Here is a 16,341-nt window from a genome sequence, read left to right as displayed (position 1 = left end):
CCACAGTGAGCTCAAAGCCATGGTTGCAGGTTGCAAACTGGCAGCTCACAACCCAGTCTGACCTTCAGGCATGCCGTTGTTTTTTGTTGTTGTTTTTTTTATGGATGACACCATGTTTTAAATAAAAGTTATAAAAATTGGGACAGTTCAGATGAAAATCTGGATTTCCAGTTTCTCTTGAAATGCTAACTACCTTAGAGAGCCCGGGCCTGGCTGCCACAGTGGGAGCCTGGGGCAGTTGTCCCAGAGGTGAGTCCCTACCTTGTGCCTTTAACTTTTGTGAGCACATACTCTGTGTCCGGCACCGCTCAGAGCAATGTAAATCCGGATGAATTCTCCTCCTCCTCCTCCGGCACCAATGGAGCGAACACTTGGCCGTGTGCCCGATGTTAATGTCTGAACGCAGTCAGTCCCCACAACCCTGAGAAGTGGAGGCTCACTAACCTTCCTTTACACGGGAGGAAACTGCAGCACGGGGTCTGCATGCAGCTTGGTCAGAGGGCGCAGCTACGCGACAGCCACAATGGAACCTGAGTCTGTCCCGTCAGGAACACACTGACTGTTTCTCACGTGACATCACACCCCTGTTAGGCTGGGGTCTCGCTTTACCCTGCGGACGCTGAGGCATGGAAAGGTAAGTAGCCAGCTTAAAGTCGCACCGTTCGGGGCAGGGCCAGGAATCAAACCCAGGCACTTCGGCTCCAGAGTCCCCACTTCTTCACTCGGTCATTGGTTTTTGATTTTTTTGCTCTTATGCTCAGTGCTGCCGGGGTGTCACCATGCAGGCTGTGCACGGTGCACTGTTTCTCAGGAAGACACTGAGAGGTGGATCTGCAGCCACAAGGGCTCCCCACCCCTTCCGTTCTGCATTACAAACACCCCCTTCCCCAGCATCGCCTCTGCCTCCTGAGCTCCTCCACAGACAGAGTTGGTGGTCTCTCTCGCTCTTTTTTATTTTTATTGATTTCAGAAAGGAAGGGAGAGGGGAAAGGAAGATAGAAATGATGAGAGGGAATGATGAGAGGGAAGCACTGATCGGCTGCCTCCTGCACACCCCCTACTGGGGGTCAAGCCCACAACCCCGGGCATGTGCCCTTGACTGGAATCGAACCCAGGACCCTCTACCCACTGAGCCAAACCAGCTAGGGTGCTAGTTTCTCTTTTGTTCCTTTACTTCTCTAATAATATAGTCAACAGATTGTTTGATGCACCTACTGAGTACGAGGCGCTAGGACTGGTGGGGATCCAGCCCTACCCACTACCCACTTTCCGGGGTGACCATCACTCTGCTCCCAGGGGTCCCTGCACATCATGTCCTACAGGGTGTGGGCTCAGCCCGGCCACCTGTGTGAACCTGGGCAGATGTCTACCCCTCTCTGAGCCTCAGCCACCTGTCTAGATAATGAAAGTTTGTTCAGTAAATTGTCCGCAAATGCCTGCCATGGATCAGGCCCTGGAATAAGTTCTGGGAATATAATAGTGAACAAGACAGACAAGTCCCTGCTCCCAGAGCTTATGTTCTAGTGAAGGGGCAGGTACTGAATTTTTAAACAAATAAGGGGTTTCAGGTGGTGTAATTTCTATGAAAAGTGAAGCTGGCCTGTGAGAGAGAGCGGCCTGCGTGTGGGCCAGTGGTTAGAAAGGCTTCTCGTGGTGTTAAAGCCTTTGCAGAATGCTGGCCGCTTAGGAAACACTCCGCAGAGGTTAGCTGTGTCGCCCCCGCTGTAATGTGCAGAGAATCTCACCTGGGGACCTTGTGAAACCGCAGATGCTGATCCCACCTAAGATTCTGCATTTCTAACAAGCTCCCAGGTGACGCCTCCGCTCTGGTCCGCCCGCACTCTGAGCAGCAAGGTGCTAGCTGGGTGGTTCTCAAGTCCTCTTGCGCCTCAAATCACCTTGGAAGTTCCGTTAGCACACCGATCGCAGAGCCCCACCCCTGGCATTTCTGATTCTATAACGTTTTGGGCGAGGACTCTGAGAATTTGCATTTCTAACCAGTCCCAGGTAAGCTGATGCTGCTGGTCCAGCGACCACACTCTAAGGACCGGGTTCCAGTGCTGGTTTTAATGCTAATGTCCAGATCCCACCCTCAGAGAGTCTAATTGGTCAGAAGTGTAACCTAGACAATAGGATTTTTTAAAACTCTCCGAATGAGTTTATTGTGCACCCAGGGTTGGGAACTGTTGTTCTAGGTGCTAAATTCCTCCAAGACAAAGACAGTTTTTAATTCGCATATGTGTATTTACATTTCTGTTCCAAATGAGTACATAACTCAGTGCCTGGCTCATGGTAGATGCCCCAAAATTATTTACTGGGGGGGGGGGGAGTGCATAGATAGATGGTGAAAGATGGTGGATGGGTGGATGGATGGATGGATGGAGGGAGTGAGGGAGGGAAGGGCAGGTGGATAAATACAGAGCAGTCTTGAGGAATCACAGATAACTTCAGGTTGATATTGGCTTTGAACCCTTAGTTAAAGTTTCCTTTACTTCCCCAGCCTCATTTTCCAGGTGTGTAAAGTACAGATAATAACGTCCTCATTGGGTTGTTGTGGGAATAAAAGAGATAAGAGCCATGCAATCTTTTAGCACAGTGCCTGATCTGTTGGAACCACTGGAGAAATATTAGCTATCCTTCATTACCATTCAAGTGAAAATTGGATTTGAATCGTATTCCATCTTCTGGAAGGAGGGCAGCGGGGAAGTTACAGAACTAAGAAAGTAAAGTTGAATTGAGAAAAATTTTTCTTTTAAAATGCAGATACAGCGCAGCCAGTGTGGCTCAGTGATTGAGCATTGACCAATGACCAGGAAATCACGATTCGATTCCCGGTCAGGGCACATGCCCAGGTTGCGGGCTCCATCTCCAGTGAGGGGCATGTAGGAGGCAGCCAATCAATGATTCTCTCATATCATTGATGTTTCTCTCTCTCCCTCTCCCTCTCCCCCTCCCTTCCTTTCTGGAATCAATAAAAATATATTTTTTTAAAATGCAGATACATTTTGCAAAAGCCGAGGCTATAATCTCTTTGGTGTTCCCTTGGAAAGGTGAAACCACCCCCCTATGGAACAAGCTGGGCTGTCCTCTTCTCTCAGACTTCCTGCAACTCCCTCCTCTGCCCCGGGCCTGGCAAGGTCTGAATCTGAGTTTCGGTCTCACCGGTTCCAGCCTGGGGCTGGCAGGTTTTGATTCATTCCACCCAAGCCCGATTGAGCTGCCCAGAGCTTTGCCCAGGTCCTCACCTGGGGCGCCACAGGGCACCTTCACCTTTCCCATCTCTATCTCAGCTGGCTTCCTGGGTGAGTTGGCACCCAGAATGACCCCTGCTGGCGCAGAACAGAATTAGTGTAGTGTTAAGGAAATTGCCAATTCCCTCTTTTGGAAAAAGGGCACTGAGTATTATGAACTACCTAGTGCCCTCCATGGGTAAAGGACTTTCACTTATGTAGGCATCTCACAAACTTCACACATTCTCAAGCCACTTTCTCTGCCACATATTCATACTGTCACTTGCTTACTCATTTTTCTTTAAAACAACTCCCTTTCAATAAATTCATTTTACTAGTAAAAGGATGACTAAAGGCCAGTTCCAGAAATGAAAAGTTACAACTCTAATAGACTTGTTATGATTCTAATACTCATTAAAATAAGTCTGTGATGATTCAAGTAGAAAAAGGTGTATATGCATGCCCCCTCTAATCTCCACACTCTGGGGTACTCTGGCTTCATTCCTTTCAGTCCTCAGGAACAGCCCCGAGATGGACAAAGGACTTGTTCAGTGTCACATGGACACTCAATGCGAGTCAAAGTTGGGGTGCTCACTTCTGGACTCCTAATACAGTGCTCTCTCCTACTGTCCCTGTCCCTGGTCCGGGAGCAATTTACATCACCCACATGAGGGAAATGAGCTGATACAGTTACAGGCATGGACCTTTTGTGGCAAAGACCTGCTTCAGAGCATCTCGCTAGAAATTGTCTCATCTCTCAGAGATCAGTTAGAGCAGCCTCTGGGGTCCAGTTAGACATCTTAATAGTGGTTGCTGCTTTCAGAATCATTAGCTTCTTAATCCTCCCAGTGAGAAGTAAAAAAAAAAAAAAAAAAAAAGTGTGAACATTCAAATTGGGCTCCTGGATTTAAATGGCTTAAACAAGGGCCCCAGGAGACTGGAAAGCTAATAATAGCTGCTGCGCGTTGAGCACTTACCGTTTGGTAGGTACGTGCCTGTGTCATCTTTGCAGCAGCTCTTCGGGAATGAGATGTTGCCCCATTTTGCAGATGTAGAAACTGAGGCTTAGAGAGGGAAGGTCACAGGCATAAAGTCACACAGTTTCATTGAAGCAGAATAGGATTTGAATTTGGATCTGACCCCTTCTTGCCCACATGCTTTCTTCAGAAGGAATATTAACACATTGTTTGCGGGTAGTTTTTATCGCGCGCTAACAGGTGGTGTGGGCCATCTTTGCTAATTTTTTGTGCAAATGGCAACGTTCAGTAAAATTATGATAACTTTAGTTTACGTATTTATACGTTACCCGCATTCTACCGCTAGTCTATAAAAAACATATTAATACATGTCCCGCGCTCTACTACAGTGGTAGAACGTATAAATACGTAAAATGTATAAATACGTTTCCCGCATACAATGTGTTAAGTTAACAAATGCTGAGATTTGGCTTGCAGATCTAGCCCACAGTAGGTGCCGAATAAACATTTGTTGAATGCATGAATGAATGAGCAGTGTGGGCAAGTTCCTTCACACAGTCACATAGACACACAGTCACACATAAGTGTGCACTTATTCGCACAGACCCCAGCTTTAGTTGCCTCATATTAAAGCTGGATCTTGACTTTGCTCATTTATATTACCTTCTTGGTCCCAATATGCATTTGAGTTTGTAACTTCAGGAACGGAGATTTATTTTTATTAACCCAGAATTGTGATACGTTTTAGTAATTTGCGGTTCTTTATTAGCTCATGGTCTAGACTCTTCTACTCAGAGTGTGGCTCCTGGGCCTGCTGCGTCGGCAGCACCTGGGAGCTTCCTTGCCCTGCAGACCCCGAGTCTGCATTTTAGCAAGATCCCCAGGCCAGTGCTGTGCCATTAAGGTTCCAGGTGCATTGCTCTACACCGTCCACTTTCCTCCTTGTACCTTGTTATAATTATAACGAAGTACTTACTGGTGTAATTTGTGTTTGCCACAGGAGGGTTCATGAGGGCCGGGACCTTGACTGCTTTTGCTCACTACTGGAACCCCATTCCTAGCATAAGCCTGGCACCTGGTGAGCAATGAAGGAAGGAATGAGTTCATCCCAGAGGCTCTGCCCATCTGTTGAGCTCATCCTTCTCCCTTCACCCATGGAAAGCTGGGGAGGAAGAGCAGGCTTAGAGTTTTAAATTCAGAAGTAAATGGAGGAGGCTCTCTGCCCCTCTCCACTTGAGAGCTGCCTGCCTCATTTGATGTGTCAGCCACTCCCTCTGAGACACATGGTGAAGCCTTTATCAATAGATGTGGCTCTGGTGAGTCAGCCACCAGGGCTGCTTCCACCACTGGCAATGTGGATAGGAGTTGCCATCAATGACTCCTCCCTTGACCTCACCCTCGCCATCATGGCAAGTTCAATGACACTGACAAGGTTAAGAGCAGGAAGTTGTAATCACCAGGGAGTCTATCTCCATCTACCAGGCACCAGATCCCACAAATATCAAAGGAGCTGCTGCTGCTGAATGTGGTTGTCGTCACCCCGAAGATGCCTGGGGCTCACACAGCCCCATGTATGTGACGGGGTGACCATGAGCAGTGTGACCACTGCCCTAGATTGCCAGAATGCTTGCCCCCCTCACACCCTCTGCCAGGGTCTTTACACTTCCCGAATGCTGTATCTGGCTTGTACAGTTTTCCCGGGGTTGCTGGGGTGGGGATGGGAGAGGGTTACAGGTTTGCACTGCAGGAGAGGGAAGAAGGCAGATCTCTCTACAGTTCAGAGGAACAGAGGAAGCCGAGTGAGGGGAACATGCAGATCATGGCAGAAGGGTTGTGGGGCATAGACTCTCGCTTCAGATTTATTGGCTGCCACGTTGATCCCAGCCCATAGGAATGTTTTCATAGATGCAGGTTTTTATGAATATGTACATATTTATTAAAGAAAACATATTAAAAATGTTTAATTCAGTAACTTATGTACCTCACACACTCAGATCATAGGCTTTTACCAGTAATGAGACTGTGGCTGCTTCAGAATGAGACAGTTCATTCTCTAGTCCTGGGGGAGGATGAGGATGGAGGTATGGGAGGCCCTGCCCGGAGCAGTAAACCCCAAGTGGGTAAATTAGCATTGAATGAGCACCTACTGTGCGCCAGGGGCTTCCCTAGATATTAGACTGCTCCAACTTTTCTTTTAATACGACACATAGTAAGAAATCTGTTTTTAACACTGCCATTCTATACCCACACATACACACACACACTCATACACACACAAAACACATTCTCATGTCTATAGCTGGAACAAAAGCTTCACATTTCCTTCTTACTATGAGTATTCCATGCTGATATTGTCTCTTTATTCTTTAATTCCAGTTGTAGCTCTCTAAATGGGCTTCAGGACCCCACCCTCACCCCAGTGGTTTTTAACTCATAATTTAACTCATCTGGTGATTAGGGGAAATGACCTGGCAGTCAAATTACCCTTGGGTTCAAGTCCCAGGCCCTATGCCCATGGGTTGTTTGGCTTGAGCAAGGCACATAGCCTTCCCCAGTTCCTCCATCTGTACACTGGGGAGAATGCCATTGCCTGCCTTGTACCGTGTGAGGACTAGATGAGATCATGCATACAGGCAGTGAACTCAGGGCCTGGCATGTAATGAGCTTCTCAGTGGATGAGAGCTGCTCTTAGCATGATGACCATCACTGTGGGCTGCAGTGTCCTGTTGCAAAGACCGACTTCAGAACCAGACCACCCAGGTTCAGATCACAGATCTGCACCGTATGACCTGTGTGGCCTTGGGGGAGTAACTCTCTGTGCCTCCAGGTCTTCATCTGCAACAGGAGGTAGTGACTAGAGCCCTGCTCATGGAGTGATTATGAGGATTAAAATAACTAATCCAGATAACGTATTTAGAGGAGAGCTTGGCACATCACAAGCGCTGGGTCAATGGTGGATATCACCGTCATCTTCTCATTTAATTCTCACGCATCTTTGTGAGATAAAGATTTCCCCCCGTTTCACAGGAGGAACTGAAGTCCAGAGACTCTAGGCAGCCTGCCCAAAGTCTCTGCTACTTGTGGTAGAGTTGGAATTGCAGCTTGATCTCCTAGCCTCCAGCTCAGGGACTGAGAGGGGATCAGGCTCAGGCTCAGAGCCACTGCCCTACACACCAAAGAGTGTGTATTGCCAAATTGGCGCCATCAATAGACATGATATCTAGGATTTTCCAAGGCTCCACAGTGAGGACACTGAGTTGTGCTATGAAAGATGACATAGAGTTGAACTGTCCATTTGTAAAATTATCCTCTTGCAAACAACTCTCCTTGCTTAGTTCTATCACCTTTTCGTCACCTCCTCTTATTGTCTCCCACTGACGCTTGGATGCTCTGTGCCCAGAGATATGGTAGAGTCAGGAGCCCAGGCCACTGACATCTCACTGTTGCACACCCTCGCTGGAGCCTAGGAGGTGACCCAAGAGGTGCCTTCCCCTCAGTGCTGGGGCCAGCCCTACCTGAACCCTATGGGCTGAAACTGGGGAAGGAGGGAAAGAACATCAAAGTGATGTCATCGGAAGAAGGGAAATGGGTTTTGAGAGTCAGGAAACCAAGTTCAGGTGCCAGTTGTGCCACGATCTAGTCAGATGACCTGGTCAAGCACCTTCTTTCTGTCCCTGTGGCCTCCGTTTCTCCCTGTGCAATGGGTGGGAGGACGGATCCCACGCTGATGTTTGGAGATGCTGCCTTTCTCTGCAGTCCTTCAATTAGTACTGGAGACAGAGCTCTCCCAGAAGGGGCTTTCAAGGAGAGTGCTAAGATGTGCCTCACGTAAGCTGCTGTGGTTGAGAAAGCCCCAGGCAGCAATCTCTAAGTTTCTCCCCACTTACAGTGGCATCTGAAGTCACAGCTTCTGTGGAACACCACTCCGATTGCTAAAGCCCTTCCCTTTGTCTCTTCCCCTCCAGGCATCACCACATCGGCCCTTCCACGTGTGTCCCAGCTCTTGGCAAGGTGAGTACCCTTGCCTTGGCTCTTTGCCTTGTCTCCTCACACCCTCTGCCTTTTTCTTTCTTGGAGGACAGACATCTAGAGCCAGACTCCCTGGAGAGGAATTGCAAGGCCAGCACTTACTAGCTGAGCCACCTTGAGCAAAGGACACACCTCCTCGGGCCTCAGTCTCACCATCCGGAAAAGGGGGACACTCGTGATGCCTGTCCCATGAAATGAGCTAAAATGTAAAAAGCACTTAGGAGGCGGCCTGGAACAGTGATTTCAGTGTTGGCTGTTGTGGGGTTTTTTTTCCAGTTTTCAGTTTTTCCTTTCTTCTCTCCTTTCCTATGCATAGACTCTCTCTCAATTCCTTCCTCCCTTCTTCCTTGTCTCTCTTTTTTCCTTTCCACTTCTTTTCTCTCTCACTTCTTTCTCTCTCTCCCTCCTCTCTTTGGCCTTCTCGCTCTCTCCTTCCCTCTCCCCTCCCCATCCTTTTCTCTTTCCTTTCCTCTCTTCGTCTCCCTTCCCCTCCCCCTCCTTCCTTTCATCCTTTCTGCTCCAACGTTCACCCAACACGCCGGTACCAAACCCCATACACAGCCCTGGAGTCTCGGAGGTCCCTGCCTCGGAAGGCTTCCAATCCAGTGGGGAGACGGGCCAGTAAATCAGAAATCTCAGCTCTGCATGCGGGCAGCAGAAACACTCCCCTGGAGACGTGCGCTGGGCAGAGGGAGCTCAGGGCGGGACGCAGCGTACCAGGGCCCTCGGTGACCTGCCTGGGGAGCCCCAGGTTTGGCCTGTGGGATGGCCAGCAGCTCCTTATCTGGAGTGCTCCTCCCTTGACAACCCTGGAGAAGCTATTTCTAAGGAGTACCTTTCTCAGCTTCCTCTCCCTCCAGATGTTTTGGGGGTTGTTAGTAGCAACCAAGGTCTGTTAAATCTTCCAAGCTTATTTTATGGCCTCAGGATTAGAGCGCTCCCTCATCTCTTCTCCAGGTTTTCATTTCAGCCCCAGTTTAATCCGAGTGGGGTAAATTGGTTTTGATGGGAAGCAGGAGTGGATCATCTCAGATTTCCACTTTTCTCCTTCTAAGGACAGCTGTCCATTGGGTACATTTCAGATAAGGTCCACTGCTAGGTCCTGACCAACTGGATGCATTTCCAGGCACCTCCCAGAGAGGACACATTGGCTGGTCAAACGCCTTCTCCTATTTGTTCTGGCGTCCCCAGTTCAAATGAGTTTCTTATACATTTTGGAACCAGTTCCCCAACCCTCTATCGCAGGAGTAATCAAAACGAAAGAAAGATGCGAGAACATCTTTTTATCGTTCCATGAAGTATTGCATCCGTCTCACACCTGCCATGAGGCTTCCTATGTAGGAGGGACTTGGGAACCAAACAGGTTTTCACTGAAGTGATGTAACCAAAATAGAATTAGATACAGATTGGGGGATCTCATTAACATTTACTGGCAAACATGCTGGTTAGAATAGTTAGATACGGGATGTCAAGTACACATGGCTGTGGTGTCCAGGTGTGTAGCCTGAAGGGTGAGGGAGCATAGCACAGTAATTAAGGCCCTGGCCTCTGCCAGCAGGGTTCAAATTCTGTGTCAGCTGTGGGTTCCTTTAGTACATTGCTTAGTCTCTCTTTGCCTGTTTTCTTATCTGGAAAATGGGGATATGATTCATCGCTGCCTCCAAGGGTTGTCACAGTTGTGGGGTTTAAATGAGCCAATCCACATAGTAATTCGGACAGTAGTACCTGGCATGTGAAAGGCACGAGAATGGTTAGCTGTTTTCAGCATGAAGTGGTCCCGGTGGAGACGGTTGCTGACAGAGTGTGGTAGTCTGAAGGCGTGGCTGCTCCTCAAACCAGCTGATGGCGCTGCCCCAGAGTGCAGACTCAGCTTGCCAGAGCTTCTGCTTTGCAAGAGAAGGAGGTACTGAGGAGGAAGGGGAGAGAATAGAACCTCCTGGTTTTAAAATGTTGGCAGTGAATTCAAGTAAATAACTGCACTGGCCAAAGAAATTACATCCATGGATGCATGGACTGCACATGCCCTGGGCCACCGTCTTGCCCCCTTCCTGTTAGAACAGCCCCCCTTGGCTTTATTTATTGCTGCTTCAACAAAGTATTGAGAGGCAACGAAGTTTCATGGCTCCAAGTGTAACTATGGGCTCTGGAGTCAGATTCCGGAGTTTAAGTTCTAGATTTCCCACTTTCTAGCTGTGACTTCAGGTCTCTGAGCTTCAGTTTTCTCTTCTCTAAAGTAAGAGGTAAAAGACCCCCACCCACACCCAGAGAGTTGATATGAGCATATGATGAAATGTCATGCACGTATTGGGCCTCAGTAATTGGTAGTAATCATTTTATTACAGACTAGAGGCCCAGTGCACGAAATTCGTGCGGCTTTGGGGGGGGCGGGGAGGTCCCTCAGCCCGGCCTGAACCCTCTCTAATCTGGGATCCCTCTCACAATCTGGGACTGCTGGCTCCTAACCACTCGCCTGCCTGCCTACCTGATTGCCGCTAACTGCTCTGCCTGCCAGCCTGATTACCCCTTAACTACTCCCCTGCCAGCCTGATTGATGCCTAACTGCTCCCCTGCCGGCCTGATCACCCCCAACTGCCCTCCCCTGCCAGCCTGATCACCCCCAACTTCCTTCCCGCCCTCCCCTGTTGTGACCCAGCCTCCTCCACTGGGCCCCACCTCCGCTGTGCGTCCAGCCATCTTGTGACGGCCATCTTGTGACAACATTAGGTGCAACGACCACCTAGGCTATTATTAGTATAGATGTCTTAGGAAGGAGCCCTTTAAATCCTAGCCCTTCGTGGAACCTGTCACTCACCATGGAGTGCAGAATCCATTTGTGCTCTATGGTTGCAAGTAACAGAAATCCACTCCAGCTGATGTAAGCCCAAAGGGACTTTTTTTGAGGTTTCTGTATTTTTTTTTTAATTTTGGGGGTGACACTGGTTAATAAAATTACATAGGTTTCAGGTGTACAATTCTCTAATACATCATCTGCATACTGTATTGTGTGTCCATGACCCCAAGTCAAGTCTCCTCCTGTCACCATTTATCCCTTTTACCCTCTTCTACCTCCCCACCCCCTTTCCCTCTGGTAATCACCACACTCTTGTCTGTGTCTATGAGGTTTGGAGGGGTTTCTTCACCATTTTTACCCAGCCCCACAACCCCCACCCCCACCCCTCTGACAGCTGTTCTCTGTATCTATGAGACTATTACTATTTTGTTTGTTTATTTTGTTCATTAGTTTCCATGTATAACTGGAATCATATGGTACTTGTCTTTCTCTGACTGGCTTATTTCACACAACATAATGCTCTCCAGGTCTATCCATGCTGTCACAAAAAAAGGCGAGGTTTCCTTCTTTTTTACGGCTGAGCAGTAGTCCATTGTGTAAATGTGCCACAGCCTTCTTACCCACTCATTTACTGATGGACATTTGGGCCGCTTCCCAATCTTGGCTATTGTAAATAATATTGCGTATATTCTTTTTTGAATTAGTGTTTCAAGTTTCTTTGGAATCGCTGGGTCATAAGGCAGTTGCCTTTTTAGTTTTTTGAGTTAACTCCATAACGCTTTCCACAGTGACTGCACTAATCTTCATTCCCAGCAGCCGTGCACCAGGGTTCCCTTTTCTCCACATCCTCACCAGCACTCGTTGTTTGTTAATTTATTGATGGTAGCCATTCTGACAGGTGTGAGATGATATCTCCTTGTGGTTTTAATTTTCATTTCTCTGATGATTAGTGACATATGTCTTTTCATATGTCTAGTGGCCATCTGTTGTCCTCTTTGGAGGCGTGTTTATTCAGGTCCTTTGCCCATTTTTTAATTAGATTATTTGTATTTTTAGTGTTGAATTTTATAAGTTCTTTATAAATTTTGGATATTAACCCCTCATCAGATGTATCATTGGCAAATATGATCTTCCATTCAGTGGGTTGTCTTTTCATTTTCTTGATGGTTTCCTTTGCTGTGCAAAAACTTGTTAGTTTGATGTAGTTCCATTTGTTTTTTTTTCTTTTGTCTCCCTTACCCAAGGAGAGGTAGCAGAAAAAATATTGCTATGAGAAATGTTCAAAATTTTACTGTCTGTTTTCTTCTGGATTTTTATGGTTTCAAGGCTAACATTTAAGTCTCTAATCCATTTTGAACTTATTCTCCTGTGTGGTGTAAGAAGGTGGTCTAGTTTCATTTTATGCATGTATCTGTCCAATTTTTCCAATATGATTTTTTAAATATTTTTATTGATTTCAGAAAGTAAGGGAGAGGGAAATAGATATAGAAACATCAATGATGAGAGAGAATCATCGATTGCTGCCTCATGCATGCCCCCTACTGAGGATCAAGCCCGCAACCCAGGCATGTACCCCTGACTGAAATCAAACCCAGGACCCCTCAGTCCCCAGGCCAACTCTCTATCCACTGAGCCAAACCAGCTAGGGCGCCAATATAGTTTATCGGATTGAATAAACTATCTTTACCCTATTGTATGTTGTTGCCTCTTTTGTCAAATATTTATTGACCATTAAAAGTGTGGATTTATTTCTGGGCTCTCTATTCTATTCCATTGACTTATATGTCTGTTTTTATGCCAGTACCATGCTGTTTTGATTGGCTTCTAGTATAGTTTGATATCAGGTAATATGATTCCACCAACTTTATTTTTCTTTCTCAAGATTGCTGAGGCTATTAGGGGTCTTTAAATTTTTGGAATATTCGTTCTAGTTCTTTGAAATATGTGTTGTTAGGAATTGCATTGAATCTGTCGGTTGTTTTGGGTAGTATGGACATTTTAATGATGTTAATTCTTCCTATCTATGAACACGGTATATACTTCCACTTATTTGTATCTTCTTCAGTTTCTTTCTTCATTGTCTTATAATATTCTGAGTACAGGTCTTTTACATCCTTGGTTAAATGTATTCCTAGGTATTTTTTTTATGCAAAGTGTAAATGGGATTGTTTTCTTAGTTTGCCTTTCTGATAGTACATTATTGGTATATTAAAAAATCAACTGATTTCTGGCTATTTATTTTGTATCCTGCTACTTTACTGAATTTATCCATTCTAGTAGTTTTTGGTAGAATCTTTAGGGTTCTCTATATACAGTATCATGTCGTTTGCAAATAAAGACAGTTTTACTTCTTCCTTTTCAATTTGGATGCCTTTTATTTCTTCTTCTTGCCTGATTGCTGTGGCTCGGACTCCCAGTATTGTTGAGTAAGAGTGGTGAAAGCAGACACCCTGTCTTGTTCCCGATCTTAAAGGAAATGCTGTCGTTTTTGCCCATTGTCTCTGCCCTGGAAAGAGGAAATACCCAAAGGAAAATGGTGGTATTGATTCCAAAACAAGGGGGAGGGGATGCTGGGCTGGGCTTGGAGATCTCATCTTCTCTCCTTCCATGCAGACCTTGCCCACGTGTCCTGTCCAGCCAGCCTCCCACGGCCATGGCAGCCTACGGCCAGACACAGTACAGCACGGGGATCCAACAGGCCACCCCCTACACAGCTTACCCACCTCCGGCACAAGCCTATGGGATCCCTTCTTACAGTGAGTACCAGCCAAAGCCCTTGCTCCCCTGTGGGGCCCCAACATCACGGTCTTCCTTCTGTCCTATCGCCTCAGTTAAATGCAGAATCAGAAGTGATTCCAGCCTGATTTTGTATTAGAGATAGAAAAGGACAGACACATTAAATATGGTTCAAGTTCTAAAGACTATATCAAGGCCTCTTTTGATTGCTAGAGTAAGAAACTTAACCTTAGCTGGCTTAAGGGAAAATGTAAATGTAATGATTAACACACTGGGGTCTGACATTAGGAATGGCTGGGTCCAGGTATTCAAATGATGTCAGGAAGAATACATCTCACTCCATATTCAGATGTCCCCCTGAGTTGGTTTTACTCCCACATAGGTTCTTCTCCTGTGGCAGCAAAGATGGTGCCTGTCAACTCTAAGTTTGCATCCTTTCAGCTCAGCACTCCTAGTGGAAGGAGAACTCATCATTCCCAGTAGTTCCACCAGAATCCCATATTGAGCCTCCCTGGCCCAAATTGGGTCATGTGACAAGGCAAGAAGGTTGGGGTGAGAGAGATAAGGAGGCTGAAGCCTATGGATTGGACAAGTGAGAGGGATGGTTCTCTTAAAGGAAAGCACAGTAATGGTATCAGAAGGAGAACTGGATTCTGGGAAGGCAAAATCAACAGAACTACAGGCCTTGACCGTCAGAATCTTACTGCTAAGAACTAGAGACTCAGTGAACCAGGCCCACCATCCACTGCTCACCTGTCTGCATTGACCAGGGTGCTCTAGAGTAACAGAACCAATGGGATGGAAATAGATAGTTGAGATAGATAGATAGATAGATAGATAGATAGATAGATAGATAGATAGATAGATAGATAGACAGACAATAGAAATTGGCTCACCCAATTACGGAGGCTAAGAAGTTCCAAGATCTGCAGTTAGCAAACTGGGGAGCCAAGAGAGCAGTGATGTCATGATATGCATGCATGGTATAAAGGAAGAATAATTTAGGCTCCAGGGCCATGCAGGCCTTTTAGATGAGGATCTGAGCACTGAGAGATGAGCATGAGCAAACTCAGGAGGGAGAGTGTCCAGGCATAGGGGACTGCAGTGGGAAGGCCTGGGATGGGAAGGCATTTGGCAAGTCCAAGAAGCCCAGTCAGCTGGAGCACAGTGGGGAACAAGGTGGGCAGAGCCTGAGAGGCCTGGGAAGGATTTGGGATTTAATTACAAGTGAAACAGGAACTCTCATGGGCAGGTGTATAAGCTGAGGGCTGTAGGGTGCATTCTGGGTGCTGTCCAGGTCACTTAGCTGCTGTGGGGACGTTGGATTGCAGGGAAGCAGAGGAGAAGCAGACAGGCCAAGGGGAGACTGATATGTAAGGAAGGAGTGGGGTGGTGGTGGGAGCCCAGGACAGGGCAGTGCACACAGAAATTGGCAGCTTCAAGAGCAGTCCTAGAGGTGGCAGTGACAAGTCCTGTGGGCTCTGGGTCAGGCATTGGTAATGGTCAGCATGGTTGAGCTACTGCCACCCACAGTTCTCAGTGCTACGTGTCCACTAATTCCTTAACCCTACGAGGAAGGTCCCACCGTTATCCTCTTTTGAGGGATAAATAAGTGGGAGCTCAGAGAGGGCAAATAACTCTCCCAAGGTGACCCAGGCCGGTCGCAGAGGTGGAATTAAACCCAGACAGCCTGGCTCGGCAATCCAAGCCCAAGACCAAGCTTCGTTGCCAGAGTGTGCATTCCATAAATCCTGGGGGATTACCTGTGACAGACCTTGGCCAACAGGTGTGGGCACCACTTTGAACTTTCTGTCCCTCCTGTGCTGGAAGACCTGTGATAGTCATACATAAGTTACCCGCCTGGCCGACAGCCAAGAAAAATGAAGCCATATTATTTTTCAGCATAAAAGAGAAACCCACTCCTGTTACCAGACAAAACATGGCATCAGGGGGAAATTAATTTGGTTCGAAGTCATTGTATGGTTTCGGTTACTTTCAGACTCTCTGACAGCACAGCAAAGGTGGTAAGAGCACACACGTCCTGGGCTCACACCCCACCGCTGCCCCTTGCTGGTCCTGAGACCCTGGGTGAGTTTCCTCGTTCATACAGTGAAGCCAAACCAAGTCTGGCCTCCTTGCGGCTGCGGTGAAGATGCAATGAGATCATCTGCAGAGGGGCCCGGCTACTTTTTTCTGTCAAGGGCCGGATAGTGAATAGTTTCGGCTTTGTGGCCTGCACAGTCTTGGTCACAACTACTCAACTCTGCCACTGGAGCGTGAAAGCAGACGGACAGTATGTAATGAGTATGTGTTCCAATAAAATTTTATTGACACAAGCGGGCAGTGGGCCAGATTTGGCCCATGGACCTTAGTTTGCCAACCCCTGACCTACATGAAGGGCTTAGCTCACAGGGCCTGGCCCACGGAAAATGCTCAATCAACGCAGGAGGAGCCAGGCTGCTGTGTATACGTGGAATATCCTTGTCACTGAATAAGGACGGTGGGATGAAAAGCCATTGCCCTTCATATATGCCTGTGCCTGAGCAAGCAGTGTTTGCTCACTGTCTGGAGAAACTTT

The 16,341-nt window shown here is 47.3% G+C and overlaps 1 protein-coding gene and 1 long non-coding RNA gene across 5 annotated transcripts in view; both read left to right on the top strand.

Moving 5' to 3' along the window:
- LOC132239867 (uncharacterized) overlaps positions 1 to 16,341 on the top strand; it is a 566,058-nt gene that overhangs the window by 276,129 nt on the left and 273,588 nt on the right. The window lies entirely within an intron of this gene.
- EYA2 (EYA transcriptional coactivator and phosphatase 2) overlaps positions 1 to 16,341 on the top strand; it is a 209,784-nt gene that overhangs the window by 72,936 nt on the left and 120,507 nt on the right. For 3 of the 4 annotated variants that reach the window (XM_059706857.1, XM_059706858.1, XM_059706855.1), the window contains exons 3-4: positions 8,173 to 8,218; positions 13,641 to 13,783. In XM_059706857.1, the coding sequence (XP_059562840.1) occupies positions 8,173 to 8,218; positions 13,641 to 13,783 (189 nt within the window). The remainder of the gene's footprint in view (positions 1 to 8,172; positions 8,219 to 13,640; positions 13,784 to 16,341) is intronic. The other variant, XM_059706856.1, reaches the window with a different exon arrangement.

This window comes from Myotis daubentonii, chromosome 8 (genome assembly GCF_963259705.1).
Source record: "Myotis daubentonii chromosome 8, mMyoDau2.1, whole genome shotgun sequence".
In the NCBI taxonomy this organism is placed as follows: domain Eukaryota; kingdom Metazoa; phylum Chordata; class Mammalia; order Chiroptera; family Vespertilionidae; genus Myotis; species Myotis daubentonii.
The sequence above is the reverse complement of the archived record's forward strand: the minus strand, read 5'-3'. Positions and strand labels throughout refer to the sequence as shown.